General features: G+C 40.8%; 1 protein-coding gene across 2 annotated transcripts; it reads right to left on the bottom strand.

Annotated features, from left to right (window-relative positions):
• Nucleotides 1-2: 2 nt before the first annotated feature.
• Nucleotides 3-24,904, bottom strand: b4galt4 (UDP-Gal:betaGlcNAc beta 1,4- galactosyltransferase, polypeptide 4). 2 transcript variants are annotated; one of them, XM_038277544.1, is made up of 7 exons: nucleotides 24,858-24,904; nucleotides 16,114-16,605; nucleotides 15,615-15,847; nucleotides 5,311-5,498; nucleotides 3,790-3,912; nucleotides 3,602-3,706; nucleotides 3-2,668 (listed from the first exon to the last, which is right to left on the bottom strand). In XM_038277544.1, the coding sequence occupies exons 2-7, from the start codon at nucleotides 16,373-16,375 to the stop codon at nucleotides 2,533-2,535; spliced, it is 1,047 nt and encodes a 348-aa protein (XP_038133472.1). In that variant the 5' UTR covers nucleotides 16,376-16,605; nucleotides 24,858-24,904; the 3' UTR covers nucleotides 3-2,532. The 2 variants fall into 2 exon arrangements, with proteins under 2 accessions (XP_038133472.1, XP_038133481.1); XM_038277553.1 differs by having other exon boundaries at nucleotides 24,853-24,871.
• Nucleotides 24,905-25,684: the final 780 nt, after the last annotated feature.

Here is a 25,684-nt window from a genome sequence, read left to right on the forward strand (position 1 = left end):
AGTTAATTAGAGAAAGTACAATTTTTATTATCAGCTTGTAAAAACCTAAAGATTAAAAAAAGATCAACGAAACCATAGTCTTGTTTTGTTTTGTTTTTGGACATCCACCCAAATCAACATACTTTAAAAAGTTTCTAGTCACAATCTTAAATAGTCTGTATAGCAAAGTTTTGCAATTCAGAATTATGCCTGTTTTCTGTACCAATCTCCACATTAATCCTCTACAAAAAAAAAAAAAAACATTCAGTAAGGAGAAGTAGGAAAAAGTTTCTCTATTTCACAAAAGTATTTTCGGTCTGGGATTATTTAAGCATTTCCGATTCGGATTCCTCTTTGAGGTGTTGAGAATGAAACAGTGTCCAGCTTGAAATAGCTCCTGTGTGTCGCTGAATGTTTGCATTGATGACTGAAAGACATCTTCCGCCTCCATTTATCTATTTACTACATAGTGTTGAATTCATGTTAATTCAAAAACATTTCAATTAGTGGAAAAAATTGCAGGGGGGGAATATAAAAAAAAAAAAAAGTCTAATCACCCAAAAATTTAGCGAACCCCATGCAGTACTTCTGTGGACCCCCTAGGGGTCACGGGCCCCCTGTTGAAGACCTCTGATTTAGAGTTTAAAATATATTTTAAACTTCCAGTTCTAGAGCATACTGCTGATTATTAGGAGTGCAAAACTATTTCTCACAAACAAACAATGCTTTCACGAAAAAAACCTTTGGTCATTCTGACACCTTAGACACAATCATACAAGGACCTAGTGACTGCCACAGCCCGAGCACTCTTTAAAAAAGAAAATCATTCAATTAATGTCAGTCAGTCAACTATACAAGCAAAGATTATATTTTCCCTTCAGTTAGTTATTGATTTTCTCTAAAATTAAAAAAGTGGTATATATCCCATCACCAATTAGTTCCCACAAACTAAAGAGAGCATGGGGCTCTAAAAAAGTTTTCAAAAATGATATACATTTCTTCACGCTGAAACTCATTTCTAAGAAAAACTTTCATTTGATTGTAAGCATAACTTAAGTTATCTGAGCAGATTTTTTTTCAACTATCCTAAAAATAAAGGTATAGCTTTGGACTACTCTGCATATGGAAGACTATGAAGATATAACGGAATTTGCAGAAAACATCTGAAAACTTCAAAGTTAAAATGGTCAGCGTCATTAAAAAAAACACACCCTAAAATGGAACAAATCCACCACTAAAACCATTATACCATATCTAACAGCATGACTGGATTTAGACTAGTAATATCATATTACTTAATTTAGTAGAAACTTTTTATTTTAGGACACAGACGTTCCATCAACTTTTTCAAATCTAAATCCCCATAACCTGTCAGTAAATAATTAAATCACTGGGATGGGCTCTCAACAACTTTATAGGTTTGCTCAGATAAGACCTGTACTTCAGCATAATTCTGAGCAGTATGGCAAACATTATCCAGTCATAAATGTATAATATAAAATGACACAGCTGGAGATGTGTAGCAAATTTTTAAAAAGTACTTTTGTCTTTCAAATATAGTTATGCTATAATCTAACTATAATGAACTCACATCTGGATCAAACACTGGGTTATAAGAGAGGTTCCTGTGGAACATAATTCTGCTGTGTCAGAGCAGGAACCAAACAAATACAAACATGCATATCATTATCCTGTAGGGGCTGGATTTAGACTGGACACGTCTGCTGCAAAAGAGGGAACTACGGTCAAAGGCCAACACTGAGCTTTTTATGTAATATGCAAAATATTAGATGTTTCAGAAAACCAACCCCCTGTATTGCAGTAAGGAAAAAGAATGTGACCAGAATGGAGGAGCTAGATGAGGTTAAAGGTGGGAAATTGTGGAATAACTGTCCCAGCAGAACCCAATAAACCTACAACCAGAACCACAAAGAATAAAATATAATTAGTCGTTAAATCGGACTACACCTAAATCAAACTGAGAAACTGTTACAAGACCTAAATATTGATGTTTACAGCCACTTTCCATCCAGTATGACTGAATTTCAGCTATTTATCTGGAGGAATTAAACCAAATTTACACATGTAAATGCATGGTCCAGAAACTCTCGAAGCTATAACCTCAGGAAAAAAACAAAACAATCAAATATATAACTAAGAGAATATGGATAACATATTTAGGCAATCCTACTGCTTAAGAATCCTGTTGATTGTTTGCTTATATCCAGACTAGACAAAGCTTCTCAGATGACAAAACAAGTACCTAGTCAGTATAAAGTGGTGGTGGGGGAAAAATAAGGCATATCTGTGTGACAATTAATGTCTGATGGGTAACAACGGTTCAAAAACATTTAAAAGCTACTGTAAAAAAAGGTGGATCCAACTCCTGCAACCTCTAGGAATTGAGAAGAGTGATATGCAAAACTGTTTTGAATATCTAGAATGTCATCTTAGCGCACTTAAACAGGCATTTAGTCTCTTAGTTATCTTAAAACTTTTCTCCTCACAGTGGTCTTGACTTTATAGAATAGTACTACAGCTTATTGTGAGATCTCAGCTGTTTGGCTGACCAATGTCCACAGTAACGTTCACATAGAGAGGAGGCCTCTCAACTGATAAAGTCTTATAAGAGCAGCTGTTGAGTCCATCACTCCTCCACATCTTCAAGGTTTGTCCTAACAGCCGCATCCTAGAAAGAAAGTAAGAAATATGGAACATGAATAACAAGGTCACCTTATGTCAACTGATTGAACAGGCTGGAAGTAAAAGAAAACAAAAATCCTCAAACCCAGCATTTATTTGCTTTAATTGTTTCAACTGAACTTTCTCACCACAATGTGAATCCCAGCCGTGTTTGGAAGCGACCAAGACCACCTCATAAAAAGGTATTGGTCCGGCTGCTAGATGCTGATCAGGGTTCACTTAAGGTTATTCACACTAGAGCTGAAACAATTAATCGGCTTAATCGTGATTAAACGATTATTTAAATAATAGTCAAGTAATTTAGGAATCGATTAATCGTTCACGTGAGTACAGAGCCTAATACATGCCCTAAGCTGAAAGAGCAACCCACTTAGGGCAGTAATTGCACCAGAATTGTAAAAAAAAAATTATATATAGTTTAAATTCAAGATAAAAAAAACACTTTGTCTGTCAATATGCTCTATGCAGAACTTGTCAAGTGGTGTGTATATATATATATATATATATATATATATATATATATATATATATATATATATATATATATATATATATATATATATATATATATATATATATATATATATAGTCTCAACTTCAAAAGACAACCTTAACACATCGGACGTGGCAGCAGAATTGTGTCAATAAGCTTCCTCAGGTTTCCATTGTACACAACTGCCTTCCACTTAGTTCCTAATTTAGGTTACTTTTAAAGGTGGAACAATAAAACAGAACAGAAAACAATAACACAAACTGAGACAGGACCTAAACTATCAGCTTGACATTTATCCTGAGATGAAATTTATTTTATTTCAATATTTATCTCTAATTTGAGACTAGCTATAAAAAGTCCTGTCCCTTATTATATTTATGAGCAAACAAAACTCAATGAAGCAAATAACCACAGAAACACACTGACCTGTCTTTGTTAATCTGATTTCCAGTGTCTCGTTTGTGAAACACCATGGTGTAGCGCGCTACATCAGCCGGGGGGCGCACAATCGTCATTTTTTGCTGTTCAACCCTGTAAATCAGACCAGGAGGAATGGAAGATGAAGTCTTATTTGTCTGTTTCATATGTAACAGCAAACGTATTATATTTCTCACCTGACCCTAAGGTCATCATCTTCTCCACCCCATCCCCAGTAGTTGTTTGAGAATCCATTTACTTTAAAAAACTGGTCTTTGGTCATGGCAGTGACTCCACCAAAGTAGCCTTTGTAGCGCAGCCTGTGGAGAAAAACAAAGAGTAGAAACAGAATTAAATTAAATTATTCACCAAAAAAGAATGTAAGCAGTCACACAAAATTTATTAACTTTCTTTTTCCATTTTGAGAATATTCACAAGCTCCTGAGCCTTACCTCCGGTATGTAATATTTGACAAATGCACCTTAACAGTGCTTTTCAGATATGACTGACAGAGGTACAAAAGACAAAGGGATTCCCAAACTCAGCTGAAGTTAGTTTCAGGTTAGATATTCCAAACTTGACAAAGACCATTTGATTATCAGCGCTGCTTTCTGGCCTCTCTGGCACACTTCGTATTGTCCAATTTTAAAATATTTGACATTTTACATGATTTCTTTAGATAAATATTCATGACCTAATTCAGCAGCTTGGAGGTCATTTGACTGACAAAACTAATGTCAAATCAATATATGAGAATCGAAAGTGCCACACTTGCTTCTATCCAGTTTAAATGCATTTTCAATTCTTAATGATCTTTTATAATGAACCGTCATGATTTTGTTGAATTTCCACAATAAATATATAATCATAAATAAATAAAAAAGCTATAAAATTGGACAAAAAGGACTTCACCTTGTGTTTACAATCTAATATAATGATATGATACTAACTTTCAGTCACTGGATCATAATACATGAAAGATAATAATATTAGTTATTAACTTTCCTAAATATCAGAAAAAACAACAACAAAAAAACAACAACAAAAAAAACCTGAATGTTGAAAAACTAAATCACATCAGACTCTGCATCAAACTAACCATATCAATGCTTTTTTTTTTCACCGTGTTTTTTTCTTCTCCGAATCGAAATGGAATTGTCATGAGAGCTGTACAAAACTAAATTTCTTTTTGTATACAGTCTGTGTATACAAAATGACAATAAAGTTTGTCTAAGTCTAGTTTCTCCAGAGTGTTTGTCTCAGAAATTGACAGTCCTCAGTGAATCCCCTTGTGGAGAAGGAGTGTATAGGCTGGGAGCTGCTGACATCAGTTTTTCTGGATGATATTGCAATAAAAATAATGAAAATTTAAAAAATCCTCAGGGGGTGAAAGTCTATCAAATGTGTATGCATTCGTCCTGTTGATCTTGTGAACAGCTCTTTTTAGTCTGTCCACATCAATCAAAGAAAAAGATATCTTACACTACACTTACACTATGTTTATTCACATGACACTATAATTCATTCTTAATCTACCAAAGCTCACTGGATACATATACACTTTAATGTGGAGCAAGAAAAAACTAGCAAGGACCAGACTTAAACAACGGCATGAAATGAGCATGTCACAAAGACTGGCATGTGGGTCAACCAATAGATCATCCCCCAAGAACTCGGATCGTCCACCATAACTTTAAGACTGTAATTCATATACATACTTGTATCCTGTAGCATTACGGCCAACTACCAGGTGTTTGGGCTGCTGGTCACAGATGTATAAATTGTGATCATTCTCAGGGACCAGATCAACATCATGGAAGATGAAGCATCCCCAGCTAAAGTCCTTAATTGCCTCCAAATATCCAACATTAAGTAACTTTGCTCGGTTGAAGGTCGCATCACCAGCCTTCAATAAAGCACAAAGGAAAAAGGGAAAGAATTAAAACACTAGATTTTCTATTTAGTTTAAAGAAGATTTAACATCAAATTTCTGTCCAATCTTTATCTTTTATTACAGTCATATATGGATATACAAAAAAAAAAGTGGGAATCTTTTCTTTAAATAACCATGATTCAAACCTACAGTGGGTACTTTCATATACACATGTGGACATAATTGTTACCACCCCTCATTTAATAAAAGAAAAACCCACAATTTTTAGAGGAAAAAAAAGAATCTGACAAAAATAATACATTTAAAAAAGTCTATAAAAATGAACAATTCAAGCATTGCTTTTGAACTATGAATATTTAGAAACAAATTTACAAATTAAGAAACAGACCAGGACAAAAATGATGGTCCCTAGAAAAGACTTAAAGTAATATGACTAAGGGATCACAGGTGTTCTATAGAGCTACAGTCATAAAGCCTCTTTCCCACTGAAATTAGCAGGTTAATGTGTGTTTTTCAAACATGGGTTGACCTGCTTTTTCTTACCTTCCCATTGGGAAGTCCTAACCCCTCGCTGGCTTTATGTTTGGTGACAACATCACAATGGGTTAGCGTTGATGATGTCACCAGTGCGACAGAAATCAGGTGAGTAAACAATGGAGAGCGACATGTAAGGAAGCCAGGGTGTAGTCAGTGTACTTTGTTTTGCTCTTTTATCTGTCCGAATCTCTCTCATCAGTGCTGCGCTGGATTTAAATTTTAGATAGATCCATATTTCAGGTATGGCTAAAGTGGGCGCCATCATCCTCCAACTACTTAGTCTTCTTCTTTATTTTTTTAACAAGGAACTAAGGTCCAGTTACAGATTATATGACTTGTGTGATGCGAAAGAAGTGTTGTGCAATTTGATGGTTAATAGAAATGCACCTAATGTGTTGTTTTATAATATGGTGTATAACACACTTGGCAAAGACCAGAAGAAGTGAAGGAATTTTTATATCTAAAGTAGGGATGCACAATATTGGGATTTTGGCCGATATCCGATATGCCGATATTTTAAAACTCATGTAGCCGATAACCGATATCGATACTGATGTTAAAGCTGGACAAAAATAAGTAGTCATTGAAAATAGCAGTTTTGTTATCCATTTCTGACACTTTGAAAAATAATATACTCAAATATATTTTCATATGCTGATATCAAAGTGATTTTTAAAAATGCGGTATCGATCTATTTTACTTTCAAAATCTCGTGAAATGTCATCGTTCTGTTACAAACTCTCGTGATATTTTGCAAATTCTTGTGAGATTTTGTTAGTAAAATAGATCAATAGATCAAAAAAAAGCAAAATTTTGTGAATTTTCGGGGGATTTCGTAGCATAACGATGACATATAGCAATATTTCATTAGTAAAAGAGATTGATATGGTGTTTATAAATGGCAATATATCAGCAAATGAAGATATTGTGATATTTTAATGTATCAATATTTTTTCCCTCGTCTTTAGAAGTTTTTAAGTCTGTAAAAAATAAGTTTTTGAGGAAGAAGAAGAAGTAGTATTTCTTTTATTTTTTTTAGACTTTAGAAACTCAGAAGCTGATCAAATATCGGGTTAAATATCGGTGGGGTGGCCGATGTCCGATATTCAGTTTTAAGGCCGATACAGGCCGATACCGATAGGGGGCTGATTATATCGTGCATCCCTAATCTAAAGGATTTTTTATATCTAAACATGTTAATGGTAAAGACTATACAATCTCCACGCAGCTTGATGTTTCTGTGACAACAGCTGCACATATTATTCAGAATGTTTAGACCTATGGGACTGTAGCAAACGCCCTGCAGGACGAAAATTGATGACAAAACAAAGAGGTGGATAATATGAATGGAAACAATAGAGCCCAGACATATGCTGGTGAAGATTCGCAGTCATCCAGGTTATAGTCATTCCATAAAAGTAAAAAAAAAAAAAAAAAAAAAAAAAAAAAAACTAATGGACTTTGTTTACAAGCTTGATGACGTTTCGCTTCCCATCCACGAAGCATTTTTAATTCAAAATGTCAGAAATGGCGTTGAGTTTGAGGCTTTATAGACTGGACCAAAAACAAAGCCTTGTTTTGGCTTTGTCTAACCCAAAACAAGGCTTTGTTTTTGGTCCACTCTATACACTTGGAAACAACAATGTTTTAATTTTTTGGAGAGCCCAGACAAACTTCTTAAGAGATTAAAGGTGAACTTCAAGCTCAAGGAAGATCACTGTCAGATCGCACCATTCAATGCTGATTGAGCCAAAGGGGACTTAATGGGAAATAACCAAGGAGGACAAAATTGTTGGAAGCAAGTTCTAGAAAAGCCCCTGGAAGAATGTCCTGTGGACAGATGAGACAAAAATCGAACTTTATGCCAAGCCACAGTAGCTCTATGTTCACAGATAGAAAAAAAGAAGCTATTATTCTGTTAAAGCACGGTAAAAAAAAGCTATTTCTGACTTTTTTTATTTGTTTCTTTTCACAGAACTTTATTCATTATTACTTTCCAGATTACTCCAATTCAGGTAATTTCTGTGACCACTGTGGATTTTTCTTTCATTAAAGAATAGGTAGCAACAATTTTGTCCACATATGTAAATCAAACATAGCAGAAATAAATATAAATTTAAGATGATCTAGATTCTTTTTGGGCTAGATTTAAAATTTAGCATCCAGATTTATAAACTGAAAAGAAAATATTTCCCTTCCATTTCTTTTTAAGACTTATTTCCATAAAACCACAAATTTATATATTTTTTTCAGGTTTTTTTGTTTCCTGTCTCTCAACAGAGATCAAATTCATCCATGAGTTTAAGGAACAATACTCACTTTTAAACTGTTTGCTTATGGCGTGTCGACTGTACATATGGGCTTAAAGATAATTTGCCTTTGGGCAGGTGATGTTGACCTAGTTTTCTTCAACGTTTCCAAACTAAATATAAGCACTGAGTAAGAAGCATGCTTAGAAAGTGATCTGGTGGATTCCTACACATTTCTCCATTTTGAAAAAGTCATACTTTGGCAGTCTCAAAGATAGAAATGAGGAAAGGCAGTCAAGACACAAGGAGGGAGGAAAAAAACTTGAGGATGGGAGAATGAACATAGAAGAAAGAGGAATGCAAAGGAGTGAGATTGAAAGGATGAGGACAAGAAAGTACAGGAACATAGAAGAAAAGTAGAAAAAGTATGGTAGAAGGGAGGAGGAATTAACATTTTGGTAGTCTGAGGAAAGTTTTCCCGCAACCATTTCTATTCAAAATGGTTTTTATTCTCAATAGTGACTAGCGCCTAGAAAATAGTGAACTCTAATTTATATATTATAAGATTTTATAAGACAATTCCAGTGTGGGGAAATTTAAAAAAGTAGGTCAAATGAGGATTCAAGGGAAATCATAATGTTATGAATAAAAATTATGCCTATAAATTTGGTTAAATCTGTGGTCATGAAATGGTACTCCATCGTCATGAAAGGGGTCATAGAATGCAAAACCAGGTTTACATTGTCAGAGTTGAATAACGAAAGTTACTACCGTAACTACGGTTCTATGAATCCCGGATGACCGCCAGAGGCGGTGCTTCAAGCACTGAATGATCATTCTTGCGCATGCGCAGGTCGAGTATTAATGACAACAAAGTCAGCTGTGACCTGCCGGGGACCCACGTGACTCTATATAGTCACGTGGCACCCGGCAATCAATCCCTCAATCTTCTCGCGAAAGCAGAGATTCCGAGGGACCAAGCACTCTGGCGGTCATCCGGGATTCATAGAACCGTAGTTACGGTAGTAACTTTCGTTCTATTTCATCCCTACTGACCGCCAGAGGCGGTGCTTCAAGCACTGGATGACTCATATCAACAAGGTCACGAGGAATCAGCAACATTCAAGGAACAACGACTACACCACCCACCTAATGTGATGTAGAGGCATGCTGCTCGAGGATTCCCTGAAGCGGATGGGGCGCAGCCACATTCACCCTGTAGAACCGAGTAAAGGTACTAGGTGACTTCCAGGAGGCCGCACGACATATAACATCCAATGGCACCCCAGTCATAGCAGCAAACGATGTCGACATGCCCCTTGTAGAGTGGCATTTCACTCCCGCCGGCAGTGGCCGGTCCTGCAAGGCATAAGCCTTGGAGATCAAATCCACAACCCAGTGTGCAAGTCGCTGCTTAGAAAGTGCCTGACCTTTCCGTGAGCCAGCGTAGCAAACAAAAAGGCTATTTGTCTTTCGGAAGGATGCCGTGGCATTGATGTATGTCTCAAGGGCACGGACAGGACACAGTGGTTCAGAGGGACTTCCGGAGTCAAACCGGGCAAGATGGAGAGGCTGGGTGCTGCCTGCTGGCAGTGATACCTTAGGAATAAATGCTACATCAGCCCACAGTGTAACGCCTGAGCCATCAGGATTCCACCGGCAGCAGGGTTCGGCTATCGAGAGAGCCTGTAACTCCCCTACACGTTTTGCGGAAACCATAGCTAAAAGGAACGCAGTCTTCAGTGAGAGCCATTTGAGGTCCGCCGACGCGAGGGGCTCAAATGGGAGGGACCGAAGAGCCTCAAGCACAAGAGAAAGGTCCCACGCCGGTGCCACAGGGCGGTTGGGTGGGTGCAAACGCCGAGCACCTCTTAAAAACAGTACAACATCCTTGTCTCGGCCCACAGAACAACCATTCAGCCCAACATGCCAACAGGAAATGGCAGCCACATACACCTTTAAGGTAGATGGGGACCGTCCTTGATCCAGCAATGCCTGCAGGAAGGTCAGTATGTCAGAAACTGAGCACTGCACCGGGTCCTGCCCTCTATCACGGCACCAGGTCGCAAAGACCGTCCACTTGTTAGCATAGACAGCTCGCGTGGACGGCGCCCATGCATTAGCCATTGTATGCCCTATGGACCCAGTGTATCTTGAGAAGGTGGACCCCGGCCTTGCAGGGGCCAAATCCAGAGATGGAGCCGGTCCGGTTCGGGGTGCAAGATCTGACCCCCCATCTGGGAAAGAAGGTCTCTCCTGGAGGGGAGACGCATTGGCGAGCCGGAGCTGAGCTCGCACAGTAGAGGAAACCAAGTCCTCGCTGGCCAGTAGGGGGCCACCAGCAGGACCCTGTGCCCCTCCTGACGTACCCTGAGGAGAGTCTGAAAAGGTAGGCTGAATGGCGGAAAGGCATAAAGGAGGGTCCTGGGCCAGTCGTGTGCCAGAGCATCGTGGCCCAGAGGGCTGCTGTTGTCCAACGAGAACCAAAGGGGACAGTGAAATGCGTCCCTTGAGGCAAAGAGGTCCACGTCCGCCCTGCCAAAGACCTTCCAGATGCACTCCACCACCTCTTGGTGAAGCTTCCACTCCCCTGGAAGCGGCTTCTGACGGGATAGAAAATCTGCTGGCACGTTCTCCGGCCCTGGGATGTAGGCTGCTCTGAGGCTGGCTATGCGTGGAGCTGCCCAGGTCAGAAGCCGTTGAGTCAAGCACAACAGTTTCCTTGACCTCGTGCCCCCCTGGTGGTTGATGTGAAAGACCACTGTGGTGTTGTCTGACCTCACCAGCACGTGCTTCCCCCGCAAGCCTGGAAGAAAGCTCTGAAGAGCCAGAAGCACAGCCTGTAACTCCAGGACATTGATGTGTTCCCTGCCCTGCCGCTGGGACCATGTCCCCTGTGCCATTTGACCCCGCCAGGTTGCACCCCAGCCCGTGGAGGATGCATCTGTAAACACAACTTCCCGACGACACGGGAGGGAACCGAGCGGGACCCCTGTGGTCATAAACAACCTCACCCTCCATTGGGACAGAGACTGAAGACACTGAGGCCCCACCCGAAGTCTTCGGAGACGATGAGTGTTCCGTGTGGGATCCAGATTCAAGCTGTTCAACCACATCTGGAGGGGCCGCAATGACAGCAGCCCCAAGGGCACTACGGCGGACGCAGCTGTAAGCATGCCCAAGAGTCGAAGATACCGCACAAGAGGCAGCGCCATGCCGCGCCTGAATTCCGGGAGCACGCTCAATATACTGTCCACCCGCTGGGGTGACGGGCAAGCAGTCATTGAGATGGAATCCATGGCAATGCCCAGGAAGACAGTCTCCTGTGAGGGGGTCAGACTGCTTTTCTCCATGTTCACCTGCAAGCCCAAGCATCCCACATGATGGAGCACTAACCGAGTATCTCGAACCGCCTGGTCCCACGTCGCGGCACAAATGAGCCAGTCGTCCAGATATGGGAGGATCCTCAATCCCTGTGCCTGCAGAGGAGAGAGGGCCGCTGCAACACATCGGGTGAACACCCTGGGGGACAGTGAAAGTCCGAACGGGAGGACCCTGAACTGGAAATGCCTCCCTTGAAAAGCAAAACGAAGAAACCGCCAATGGGGCGGAGCGATCGGAACGTGAAAATAAGCATCCCTGAGATCTATGGAAGTGAACCAATCGCCCGGGGAAATCGCCTGCAACACTTCCTTGGTGGTCAGCATATGAAAGGGCATGGCCTTCAAGTACACATTCAGGCCTCTGAGGTCCAAGACTGGACGCAGGCCCCCGGTCTTCTTCGGAACCAGAAAATACGTGGAATAAAAGCCCCCTTGATCCAGCAGGAGGTCCACAGGCACTATAGCACCCTTGGCCAGCAAGGTGCAGATTTCTTGGTTCAGTGCCTGTGCCTTCACCGGGTCGTGGATCACAGTCATCCTGACCCGGCCAGGGATAGGTGGCCGGCGGCGGAATTGAAGACGGTACCCCCGGGACAGGGTGGACAACACCCACAAGTCCGGGGTGTGGGCAGCCCAGAAGCTGAGCTGTCCCGGGGAAAAATAACCGACCGCCGGCCCTAAGGCATCATCTGCGGGTCCCCCGGCCCTTCGAAGGCCCGGGAGGACGCCGGCCAGACTGCGCGGCTCGAAAGGGATGAAAGGACCTCGTCCCAGCCTGGTCTCGAGCTCTGTTCCTCCGATCTAGAGCAGGTCCCCGGACCGATCTCTGACCTGGTAACAGACCCTGGGGCTCAGTGGGAGAAGGAGAAGGCACTAAGGACCTCCGTGAAGGACCCGCAGCTGCCCAGGTGCTTACTGGCTGGCGATCACGTCTGTGAAGCCCTGCCAGCTGTTGCCTCGTTCTAGAGGCCTGAGCCGTACGGTCCAAGGCGTCCAGTGCCGCTGAACCAAAAAGCTCCCCCGGGACCACAGGCAGGGCCCGGAGGGTCCTCCTACAAGGCTCAGTTAGTGGTGACTGCGCCAACCAGACCTGGCGGCGAGCATGAACCAGTGTGGAGAGTGTGCGTCCAAGTTCCCTCGTCATAAGAGCAAAGGCCTGCAGAGATGCATCAACCAGGCCTTGCGTGGCATGATCCAGCGGAACAGATTCCAAGGAGGAAGACAGGGCCGGCATAAGATGGGAGAGAGAGTTCCCAATCCGGCCCATGCGGGCCCCAGAGTCATAGGCCTTACAGAGAAGGTCGTCGGTAATACGGCACTGAGGACGCGGACAACGGGCATTGGGCCGCAAGGCCTCATCAGGCGGGATTATAAGAGAGGCAATGCCCGGTTCCACCGCTGGCATCTGCCCCAAGCCAACCTTGGGTGCCTCCTGCATAGCTGCCAGGACCCTGCCATCCGTCGTCAGACGTGAAAACGCCTTGGTGTCTGACCAGCAAGCATGCAGTTCCCGCACATACTCCGCCGAGGGAGGAACCACAAAGGCAGTCTCTGACCTACTGCGCCTAAAGAAGGCGCTGGAAGCCGCAGGCTGGGCCTGAGGAACACTAATCTGTAAACGGGCAAGAGCCGTTCGAATAGCGGATGTCACAGACTCCCCCGTATCCTCCTGGGAGGCAATGGAGTCCGACCCAGAGGCCCCGGAGCCCAGCTCCGGAAGGTCCTCACAGAAATGGGTGCCAGAGGCCGCCACAGAAACAGCATCGTCGTCATTGACTGACGTTTCATCCTGCTCGGTAGGGAGAGCCGTGCCGCGATCACCAGCAGTCTGAAAGGACTGGAGGAGGGCTTTCATTTGGGCCAGCTCAGTAGTGAGATGATCCACTCTGGTGGACAACCTCCCTGCATCGGTCCGTCTAGCACGCTTCGTCGGTACCGAAGGTGCAGCCACAGTAGATCGTTTGCACACCGCTTTCTCCATCGGCAAACGAGCACGCGGCGAAGCGCTCGCCCAGTCGGTAGGCTGCTCCAGTGCAGCCAACCGATCCAGTCTGACCGACCGGGGCATGACGCGACAGTTGGGGCAAGCGTCATCTGACAGCGCCTCCCGGAGATGTTCCACACCGAGGCAGGAGGGACACAAGTCATGCCCGTCAGATAAACAAACTATAGAAGAACCCAACGCGAGCAGAAACGCTACTGGTGGGCTTAGGCAAACAAACTGAAAACAACTCAGCGCGAGCAGAAACGCTACCGTGAGTCAAAAGAGCCACAAAATTAACGTGGCAAATCAAAGCGAACAGTAAACTACTGCTGAGAAAAGAACGAAAACTTACCAGTCACCGCAGATCTGGTAAGGTGAAAGCAGCTTGTGCAGCCCCTGGAGGGCGAGACTTACCCGCAGCTCCGACCAAACCCGGTCACGGGGCTACCAGCAACAAGCAGCCAGGAAACTAGTGGTATACACAGAAGCAACCAGCTTCACACGACCACACTCCGGTACTCAACACACCTGCGCGCGAGAAGAACAAAAGGGATTGATTGCCGGGTGCCACGTGACTATATAGAGTCACGTGGGTCCCCGGCAGGTCACAGCTGACTTTGTTGTCATTAATACTCGACCTTCGCATGCGCAAGAATGATCATTCAGTGCTTGAAGCACCGCCTCTGGCGGTCAGTAGGGATGAAATAGAACAATTGTTCAGTGGGTGAAATGGACGTACAGAGAATTTCAAACTCCATCGACACCTCCTTTCTCTCCAAAGCCAAACTCCCACCATAAAACAGGCGAATCCAAACGAAGCCCCAAGTTGACGTAAACTCGGGGATGTTGCCTTCTTTGGTTCTGGCCCGTACTTTTGTTACACCCCACTTTAACAGACAGAGCAGCCCACTGGTTCACTAGCCCAAGAACATGAATAGATGTCGCTAAGATGCAAGATACCAGTTTAGCTGTTTAGTCTACAGTTGGGTTTACTTCTACAAGAATTACAAAGCAGGCAGTTTCTCTATTGAAAATGACCCAGGGCCATGGGCGTAAATGCAGCATTCCAGGCTGCATGGAGAAAGGGTAAATTTTTCAGTCTTCCCAAGGATCCTAAGACTCGACAGGCATGGATTATTTTTGTCTATCAGAAGATCTCTGCAAAGTTTGATGCTCAGCTGTTCATTTGCTCTAAGCATTTTACAGAAGACAGTTTTCCAAATCTTGGACAGTTCAAAGAAGGATTTGCTAAATATAGCAATGCTAACATATCTATGGTGACCAAATATGGGTTCCAGAAAAGGAGGACTCTTTGTTATTTTTTTGAGGGGGTGGGGGGTTGTGCAAAAAGTAGGACATGTCCGGGAAAAAGAGGAAGTCTGGTCTTCCTACCATATCACAATTTTGAAGTTTCAGTGAGTGAGTGCTTGTTGCTATGCTGCATCTTTGGTCAACAACTTCGCTCATAAACCAACCAATCAGCGCACAGATTATCTAAATATTCATGAGCATACCATAAAAGGAATAAGACGTGTCGTTTCATTCTAGGGTTTTCAACCAGGCTTGCATTAGGGCTCATAGAACAGCAAATATGCCATCAGCCCAACCAATGTTACACACCCACACAGACCTTAAGGACCAGCACCATATACCCTATATAATCAATCTATGACCCCCCCCCCCCCCCACACACACACACACAGACATAGATATTATTCCATTGTTTTAATTAGTCCCCCGCATAGGGGCACTTATTTGGCCTCACATTTCACTTTTTCCTCTAACAGAACCTTAGTAATGCAAAATTCTTGAAGTAATTTAAATGTACCCTTTTCAGCTCATGCTGAGACCTTGAAGCAATTAGGAGGACTTTTAAGTGACAATCAAGGCCATCAGTGCAACAACAGACAAACCAACCCTCCCTGCAAACATGAACCAACTTCATATTAGAACTGAACCACATGCAGAATTGTACCTGATGGATGACATAGATGGAGTAGTGTAGCTGCTGCCGTTGCAGGAATGGGTGCAGGTGATGTAGGAGATAGAGGAGGTGCTTCTCCCGCTGGCGATGTGGAATGAGGATGGCTACGCTGTGCTTTGCCTTACAATATGAGGGCTCATACTCTCCCTCAGTCACTTCTTTGTTTTCATTCTCTACATCCTTAAGAGTCAGTGAAGGTTCAAAGGACAGCTTCGAAGCTCCCACTGAAGACGAAAGGTTTGGAAAATTAGGTACCGTAGATAAAGTCTGGAAAGATATCTTCTCAATTTATGTAGATCAGACAAACTTACAACTATCAGGGAAACTTAGAAATCAAACTGGCAGTTTAACAGGTATGGAAACCCTTTTTAGCAGCCATGTTTATACCACTTTGGTGTTAAAAAGCACTGACCAAAATAAATTGCAAAAACCCACATAGTGAGGCAAAGATGTAATAGCATTTATCAAAATCACTAAGGAAGGTACTCACCTAACAGTGGAGATTCGTCTGGACACTCCTCTTTTTCTGCTGAAATATTTAAACGACTGGTTTCTGCAGTCTGAGAGATTAATTTTTCCCTCAGTTTGTTTTCACTAACAATAGTTTGTGATGGAGCAAGGATAACATTAAAGGTTTTGTCAGTCTCCCCAGAAAAGGTGGTTATCCAAGCCAGCACCGACAACAAAAGACCAATCAGAACAACATATTTGCCACGTCGTGAGACCTTTTTGACGGCTGTGCACAAACCCATGGCTCCGCCGACCTGATCGCAGTAGCAGAGAAAGTAGATTCCTTTATGCCTGGTTTAGGAGAATCCCATGCAGGAAAACACAGGGAGGGACACCGATGGTGAGAGCATCAGTGTTGAGTCGTCCCATGCTGGTGAACTTAATGAAGTATTTATATATAAAGATTCAGTAAAAAAAAAAAAAAGAAGGAAAATTCTCAGATCTGAAGTCAAACACAGGGACGCATCGACAACTGTAAAAAGATTAAAAGAAGAAGCAGGTTACTACATCAGAATTACATTAAAAAAAATACCCCATCAAAGGGGTATTTTTTCCCAAAAGAAATACAATTTAAAATGACAAAATTATTGATATGTTAAAAATGCATTTCTATTAAAAAAAAAATTTAACTCAGATCATCAACAACTTAAAGTAGAAGACAGATAAAATCAAAATAAAACAAGAAGTAAATTTTATCCAATAAAGAAAAAATATTCCCAATGCAACCTGGCAGGAACTGCCATCAAACATTTGGATAGCTGGCAATAAGTGTGGTTTGGCATCACATCTCCATTTGATTTAAGTGGAGACTTTGATTAGGCCATTTCAAATCTGTTTTTATTTTTGACATGTCTAAAAATGGCTTTTAGACAGTTTTTAGTTAATGTCTAGACTGTATTTGAAATTCAGAAGTTAATTCTATCTAATATGGTTAAAGATTTAATCTCAGTTTTATTTATGAATTAATAGCTTTAGCAACCATAATTTATCTTTTATAACTAATCATGTTATTACATTTAGTTGTATGTACTGCCTTGCCATTTAAAGAAAAAATAAATTTCTCTGAAGAACTTTACATTTGTAAAATAAGATACAAAGTGCTACAGTTCGACTCTCGGCATGGACATCCAGGTGGACCCTTAGGTAAGGTCCTTAGTGCTTAGTGGCCTATCTCAGGCATGAGTGAAACCACAAATACAAGAGCCATACCGGCTCGGATGTCGCCCGGGTTAACAAGGTCCGCGTCAGTTGCTAGGGAACCAGGGCAACTTGATGACAACTGGGCTACTGGAACAAGACATACATGGATTAGAGCAGAAAACTTGGACCTGATGAAATGCTACTATAAAAACAACCCCAGTGAGAGAAGTTACATGCAGAGATTATGGGATATATGGATGCTTCAAAATCCAAAAAGGTCAGCAGGGAGATTTCATCATCATCCCAACACTCAGAGATTGGGCCCCAAGCTCCAATAACAACAACAAGCCCACTAAGCGTAAGGGCGGCTGACCTACGACTGCAGATCATAACCAAGCTGGACCAAGACTGCCAAGGCTGAGTGACAGAGTACCCTCTGAAAGTCTTTTAGAAGATTTAATGTAGCACTACATACTATCCCTACTAAAGACATAGCTGAGACCAATGAGCTGATCTACGCCACAACTACAGTGATCCTAGAGATGCTTGGCTATAAGATAAACACCACAGGCCACAAAGAGCATTACCTCCCATGGAGGAGAAGGCTGGAGGCCAAGATCAAGGCAACATGAAGAGAGGTTAGTCAGCTCTCAGACTTGCAGAAAGGTGTAGGGAAGAGGTTACCTAAGTACAACAAGCTGTCAATTCCTGAGGCTCTAGAAAGTGCCAAACAAAGACTCACCGCCCTGGCCACCCGCCTAAAGAGATACAAGAGAGAAGCAGAAGCCAGGAGAATAAACCAGATGTTCTCCACCAACCCATACAAAGTCTACTCACAGTGGCAGGGTAATAATACAAGATCAGATCCACCCAGGGCTGAGACAGTACTGGAGGAACATACAGGTGCTGGTCATAAAATTAGAATATCATGAAAAAGTAGATTGATTTCAGTAATTCCATTTAAAAAGTGAAACTTGTATATTATATTCATACATTACATACAAACTCATATATTTCAGATGTTTATTTTGTTTAATTTTGATGATTACAAATGACAACAAATGAAAATCTCAAATTCATCATATCAGAAACTTAGAATATTACTGAAGACCAATAAAAACAAAGGATTTATAGAAATGTTGGCCAACTGAAAAGTATGAACATGAAAAGTATGAGCATGTACAGCACTCAGTATTTAGTTGGGCCTCCTTTGGCCTGTATTACTGCAGCAATGCGGCGTGGCATGGAGTCGATCAGTCTGTGGCACTGCTCAGGTGTTATGATAGCCCAGGTTGCTCTAATAGTGGCTTTTAGCTCTTCTGAATTGTTGGGTCTGGTGTATTGCATCTTCTTCTTCACAATACCCCATAGATTTTCTATGGGGTTAAGGTCAGGAGAGTTTGCTGGCCAATTAAGAACAGGGATACCATGGTCCTTCAACCAGGTACTGGTAGCTTTGGCACTGTGTGCAGGTGCCAAGTCCTGTTGGAAAATGAAATCTGCATCTCCAAAAAGTTGGTCAGCTGCAGGAAGCATTAAGTGCTCTAAAACTTCCTGGTATGTGGCTGCGTTGACCCTGGACCTCAGAAAACACAATGGACCAACACCAGCAGATGACATGGCACCCCAAACCATCACTGACTGTGGAAACTTTACACTGGACTTCAAGCAACGTGGATGAAGTGCCTCTCTTCTTTTCCTCCAGACTCTGGGACCTTGATTTCCAAAGGAAATGCAAAATTTACTTTCATCAGAGAACATGACTTTGGACCACTCACCAGCAGTCCAGTCCTGTTTCTCTTTAGCCCAGGCAAGACGCTTCTGACGCTGTCTGTGGTTCAAGAGTGGCTTGACACAAGGAATGCGACAGCAGAAACCCATGTCTTTCATACGTCTGTGTGTGGTGGTTCTTGAAGCACTCACTCCAGCTGCAGTCCACTCTTTGTGAATCTCCCCCACATTTTTGAAGGGGTTTTGTTTCACAATCCTCTCCAGGGTGCGGTTATCTCTCTTGCTTGTACACTTTTTTCGACCACATCTTTTCCTTCCCTTCGCCTCTCTATTAATGTGCTTGGACACTGAGCTCTGTGAACAGCCAGCCTCTTTAGCGATGACCTTTTGTGTCTTGCCCTCCTTGTGCAAGGTGTCGATGGTCGTCTTTTGGACAACTGTCAAGTCAGCAGTCTTCCCCATGATTGTGTAGCCTATAGAACTAGACTGAAAGACCATTTAAAGGCTTTTGCAGGTGGTTTGAGTTAATTAGCTGATTAGAGTGTGGCACCAGGGGCCATCAATTTTGAACCTTTTCACAATATTCTAATTTTCTGATATGATGAATTTGAGATTTTCATTTGTTGTCATTTGTAATCATCAAAATTAAACAAAATAAACATCTGAAATATATGAGTTTGTATGTAATGTATGAATATAATATACAAGTTTCACTTTTTAAATGGAATTACTGAAATCAATCTACTTTTTCATGATATTCTAATTTTATGACCAGCACCTGTATGGGAGAAGAAGGCATCCCACAACACCAATGCTCAGTGGCTAGAAGATCTAAGAACAGATCACAGCAATCTCCCAGAACCTAGAATGGCCTTTTTTTAGTCCCAGTTTTAGTCCATGTTTTGCTCTCAAGTTAAAAAATTATTGCTCAGTCTAGGTTAATAATCTCCCGTTGGCTTTTAGGAGTAATTAAACCAACACAAATATTCTAATTCTTAAAGCTTTCAGGTTTGCTTCATAAACCCATAAGAGGTCCACAGAAAGAAAAAGAACCATTACATTTTAAATTTTCAAAAGATCAGCCACCCAAGAAAAGACCAACCACATACAGAGAGGATGTGCAGAATAACTCAGTTATCCAGGATTAATAGAGGAGAAACCGCAGGGATGTTCTTACTTATTTGATACTGATTACTTATCTTATTCATTTATCTTCATTTTGGTCCATTGAATATGTTTAAAAACTTAATTTCCATCACATCTTCCAAACTGAAACATCCAGAGAAGTGCTGTATCCTGTCATGGTGAGTTTTTATAAAATCTACAGCCTCCTAGAAGATCTAAATTGTTTAGCTGTTTTGTCAATTCTAAGAAAAACTAATAACATAATGAATGAAGCTTTTTAATCCTTATCCTATTACCAAATATTCATACACAGTGTGGTTTGCATGAATTTCTATTGCACTGGTTCCTGTATTTGTGCCAGTAATCCAGTAATAACTTATTACAGGCGCTGGTCATAAAATTAGAATATCATGAAAAAGTAGATTGATTTAAGTAATTCCATTTAAAAAGTGAAACTTGTATATTATATTCATACATTACATACAAACTCATATATTTCAGATGTTTATTTTGTTTAATTTTGATGATTACAAATGACAACAAATGAAAATCTCAAATTCATCATATCAGAAAATTAGAATATTGTGAAAAGGTTCAAAATTGATGGCCCCTGGTGCCACACTCTAATCAGCTAATTAACTCAAACCACCTGCAAAAGCCTTTAAATGGTCTTTCAGTCTAGTTCTATAGGCTACACAATCATGGGGAAGACTGCTGACTTGACAGTTGTCCAAAAGACGACCATCGACACCTTGCACAAGGAGGGCAAGACACAAAAGGTCATCGCTAAAGAGGCTGGCTGTTCACAGAGCTCAGTGTCCAAGCACATTAATAGAGAGGCGAAGGGAAGGAAAAGATGTGGTCGAAAAAAGTGTACAAGCAAGAGAGATAACCGCACCCTGGAGAGGATTGTGAAACAAAACCCCTTCAAAAATGTGGGGGAGATTCACAAAGAGTGGACTGCAGCTGGAGTGAGTGCTTCAAGAACCACCACACACAGACGTATGAAAGACATGGGTTTCTGCTGTCGCATTCCTTGTGTCAAGCCACTCTTGAACCACAGACAGCGTCAGAAGCGTCTTGCCTGGGCTAAAGAGAAACAGGACTGGACTGCTGGTGAGTGGTCCAAAGTCATGTTCTCTGATGAAAGTAAATTTTGCATTTCCTTTGGAAATCAAGGTCCCAGAGTCTGGAGGAAAAGAAGAGAGGCACTTCATCCACGTTGCTTGAAGTCCAGTGTAAAGTTTCCACAGTCAGTGATGGTTTGGGGTGCCATGTCATCTGCTGGTGTTGGTCCATTGTGTTTTCTGAGGTCCAGGGTCAACGCAGCCACATACCAGGAAGTTTTAGAGCACTTCATGCTTCCTGCAGCTGACCAACTTTTTGGAGATGCAGATTTCATTTTCCAACAGGACTTGGCACCTGCACACAGTGCCAAAGCTACCAGTACCTGGTTGAAGGACCATGGTATCCCTGTTCTTAATTGGCCAGCAAACTCTCCTGACCTTAACCCCATAGAAAATCTATGGGGTATTGTGAAGAAAAAGATGCAATACACCAGACCCAACAATTCAGAAGAGCTAAAAGCCACTATTAGAGCAACCTGGGCTATCATAACACCTGAGCAGTGCCACAGACTGATCGACTCCATGCCACGCCGCATTGCTGCAGTAATACAGGCCAAAGGAGGCCCAACTAAATACTGAGTGCTGTACATGCTCATACTTTTCATCTTCATACTTTTCAGTTGGCCAACATTTCTATAAATCCTTTGTTTTTATTGGTCTTCAGTAATATTCTAATTTTCTGATATGATGAATTTGAGATTTTCATTTGTTGTCATTTGTAATCATCAAAATTAAACAAAATAAACATCTGAAATATATGAGTTTGTATGTAATGTATGAATATAATATACAAGTTTCACTTTTTAAATGGAATTACTGAAATCAATCTACTTTTTCATGATATTCTAATTTTATGACCAGCACCTGTAGTTCCCCATTGTTTAATTTACTTGAACTGCAAAAAATAATTAATCAACAAAGTTGTGAAATTCTTAGTTTAAAGTATATTTAAGATGCAAGTATTTTAGTAGGGCCCATTCTACTTTAGTTCAATTCTCTAAAAATCACCAGAATGTAGAAAATAATGTATATTGTGAGAAAAATGTTCCACATAACTACCGATCACTCATTGTTACTCAGTAACATTTATTGAGCTATAAAATTCCACATTTTCCGGCTTAGTTTCAGTTAAATCCTCTGAAAACCTCCAACCTATAGCTGCATCCATCCTCATCTAACCCTGACAGGGTTTCCTGTCCAAACAATTTTTAAAATCTCACCCCAAGGTTTGGTGAAAAGCTGGCAGCCCTGCAATAATTGTATCAGAATTGTTAAAATAAATAAATAAATAAATAAAAAATATCCAGAAATCCTCAATTGGAAACATTTCAGTTTCACCCGGTTTAATTTAGTAAAAAATATTATTTAAGGAAACTTTGGCTATCCGATTATTTATCGAAAAATAATTGACAGATTAATCAATTGCAAAATAATATTTAGTTGCAGCCCAAGATCCATGGATTATTATTCCTTATATTTACTCTTACTAGAAAAAAAGACATTTATCACTGTATTTTTCTCTTCATAACTATCAGCAAAAAAAAAAAAAAAATCAACATTTCAATGTACAATATGATTACAAAGATATTTAAAAATCGGACTTTCTTCTTTATCTGATGGCACTCATCCGTATCAAACAGAAACATCAAGAAAAGAAACAGGTAGCTGATTATATTTACCTATGTAGTTACTATAGCAACTAGCCAACATAGTTTCAAAAGTTATTAAATCAATCCTGCTAGACAGGATTTTAGAGGTTATCAATTCTAAAGATAGACTTATAAATATAATAAGCAAAACTCTTTAGTATTTATGTGTTTCCTGGATGCATCAAAAGCATTTGATAGGGTAAAGCACAGAAAACTATTCACAAAACTGACACAAAAAGGAGTACCAGAGTATATTGTTCGTTTTTTGAAGTACTGGTATACTCAGCAAACACTGCAGATTAAATGGGGGGAATGTGTCTCGGCTCCATTCAAAATTAGTCTCTTTAACTTGTATCTGGATGAACTGTCACACAAGTTGAGAGCTTGTCACACTGGTTGCGTGGCTGGTGACTTGGTACTTAATCACCTGATGCATGCAGATATTTATTTATAGATTATTTAGCCCTAGTACTGCTGGGTTACAGCAACTACTTAATGTGCACTTTCATCTGGTTTGGTCTGCCGGCTTCCGTAGCGTCGTGAACGCGCAGGCGCGCACTTTCAGGAAATCCTATACACTACTGTTTATGCTCTAAAAACATTCTAAATGACTTCGTTTCGAGTAAATTATGGACGCTACCCACTCAGGACACTTGGAATACATTGGACGAGCAGTATGGAGGAATATTGACACGTTTTTTGTGGACTTTTATGGACCTGTCTCGGGCGCCATAGACCTCCATTATTTGAATGTCAGCAGACCGCAAGAAACCTCCCAGATCTCCAGATGCATTTGAGATATCAAAAAAGTACTCCAGAGTGTTGTTCAGCATGGGGGTGAGTAGAAAATGAAGGCTAATCATGTTTTGGGTGTACTATTCCTTTAACATCTGCTCTGAATATGGTCTGGAACACGACATAAAGTACAATCCATCCAAATGTGTGATCATGATCTGTAGGAGTAAGGAAGATAAATCTACTGAATTTCCATATTGTCTGCTATCAAATACTGTGCTGAGTGTTACAAACAAAACCAAGTATCTTGGGCACATCATCACAGAAAATCTGTCAGACGATGATGATATCTGTAGACAATGTAGATTGTTGTATGCTCAAGCTAAAACCCTTGCTCGTAAATTCGGTGCAGGTACTGATAAAGTCCAAGTGGAACTGTTTAATGCATATTTTACCTCTCTGTACAATGCTCACCTGTGGACTACATATAGAAAAATCAACCTTCAAAGGCTGCAGGTGGCCTATAATGATGCTATGCGGGTACTTTTGAAACGCCCAAAATGGTCCAGTGCAAGTGAGATGTTTGTCACAGCAAGAGTCAATATTCTACAAGCACTTTTTACGAAACTTAATGTATAACTTTATTTGCAGGTTAAATGCATCTGGAAACGATATTATTTTGTCACTTACTGATACAACACGTAATGCAATCCGACATCAGTCCAAGCTGTGGAGAAACTGGTATTGTTGTCTATAATGGTGCTTGTATTGTGCTTTTTATCATTAACTATTTTTATCTTATTTTATGTATGTATTTATTGGACAATGAGTCCGGAATAAAGTTTATCTATCGATCCATCACCCGTATTTGTGCAATCGTTAAGAACTCATAAAAGTAAAGTCCTATTTTGCCTCATTCAGCTTTATTTCCTCTCAGGTAGGCTATCCTTTTCTTTTTTTTTTATTAACAGACACATGCTAACTTCGGTTAGCTTGTCGTGAATTAAGCTACAACACATTTGCCTTCAGAGTTGCTTATGTGTGCGGCGGATGTAACATCCTAAACATCAGCATCAAAGTATTTATAATTTAACATTCAAGCGAGATAATACACAGCTACCGAAACCAAACACCGGGTCCCCCAAACGAAAAAAAATAGCCTTTCTATGAATAGAGCTAGATAAACGACTGTGAAAAGCTAAAATAACGTACCTTACCTTTCAAGCAACTTCTATCGCCAGCTATCATGAACAAACAAACCCACATCACTTAAAACAACTACTTCCGCTCGGCGATCTTTCAAAATAAAATTAACGCCTTTTTCTTACTTAGAAAATTATCAGGTTTTAGTAATTATCCAAGAGTTACGTTGTATTTTTCTTTGTCAGATTCATGTTACAACCTTATGCAGGTGCACATAGAAATTGTATTTCGTAAATTGCAAAGTGTAATTTCTAAACAGAAAAATAATTATTTTTATGAAGTTACTCTCTGGATGATCGTGTTTTACGTTTCTTTGTGCACTTCCGGTTCATGTTTCAACCAAAAAAATTGAATACTTGGCAAAATCGTCAGCTTCCGCATGCAAGGACAGTATGAGCAATCTTATATATTTTTAAATTATGCCTGTTAAGCAGCTAAGGAACCAGAAGGGTAATGCCAAAGGTAAATCTAGAGGGTAAAATAAAAAGAGAAGCAAGATGAAAAAATAAAAGGAAGTCATAAAGGAACAACCCTTTTGACTGTGTGATTAGGTATTTATAAGATGAATTGTTTTTTTTATATCCATTTAGAAATAGGCTTTGAGAATACATAATAAATTGCAGTATTTAATTGTGGATTAATAAATACAATTTACTGTTCCTCTTTAAGAATTCAATTTAAAATGGGCCATTAAAAGACATTCTATAAATTGGATTTCTAATTGTACGATTTAAATGTTAATTTTGAAGTGGGTGTTTAGCTTTTTCAGTGGCTTGTAGTCCTCCGTGAAGCACTTGTATTTGCATTCCCTCCAGTTGCTATTCATTGCTGCTTTTTTATT

Source organism: Cyprinodon tularosa, unplaced genomic scaffold (genome assembly GCF_016077235.1).
Source record: "Cyprinodon tularosa strain WSP-4 unplaced genomic scaffold, ASM1607723v1 ctg101, whole genome shotgun sequence".
Lineage (NCBI taxonomy): Eukaryota > Metazoa > Chordata > Actinopteri > Cyprinodontiformes > Cyprinodontidae > Cyprinodon > Cyprinodon tularosa.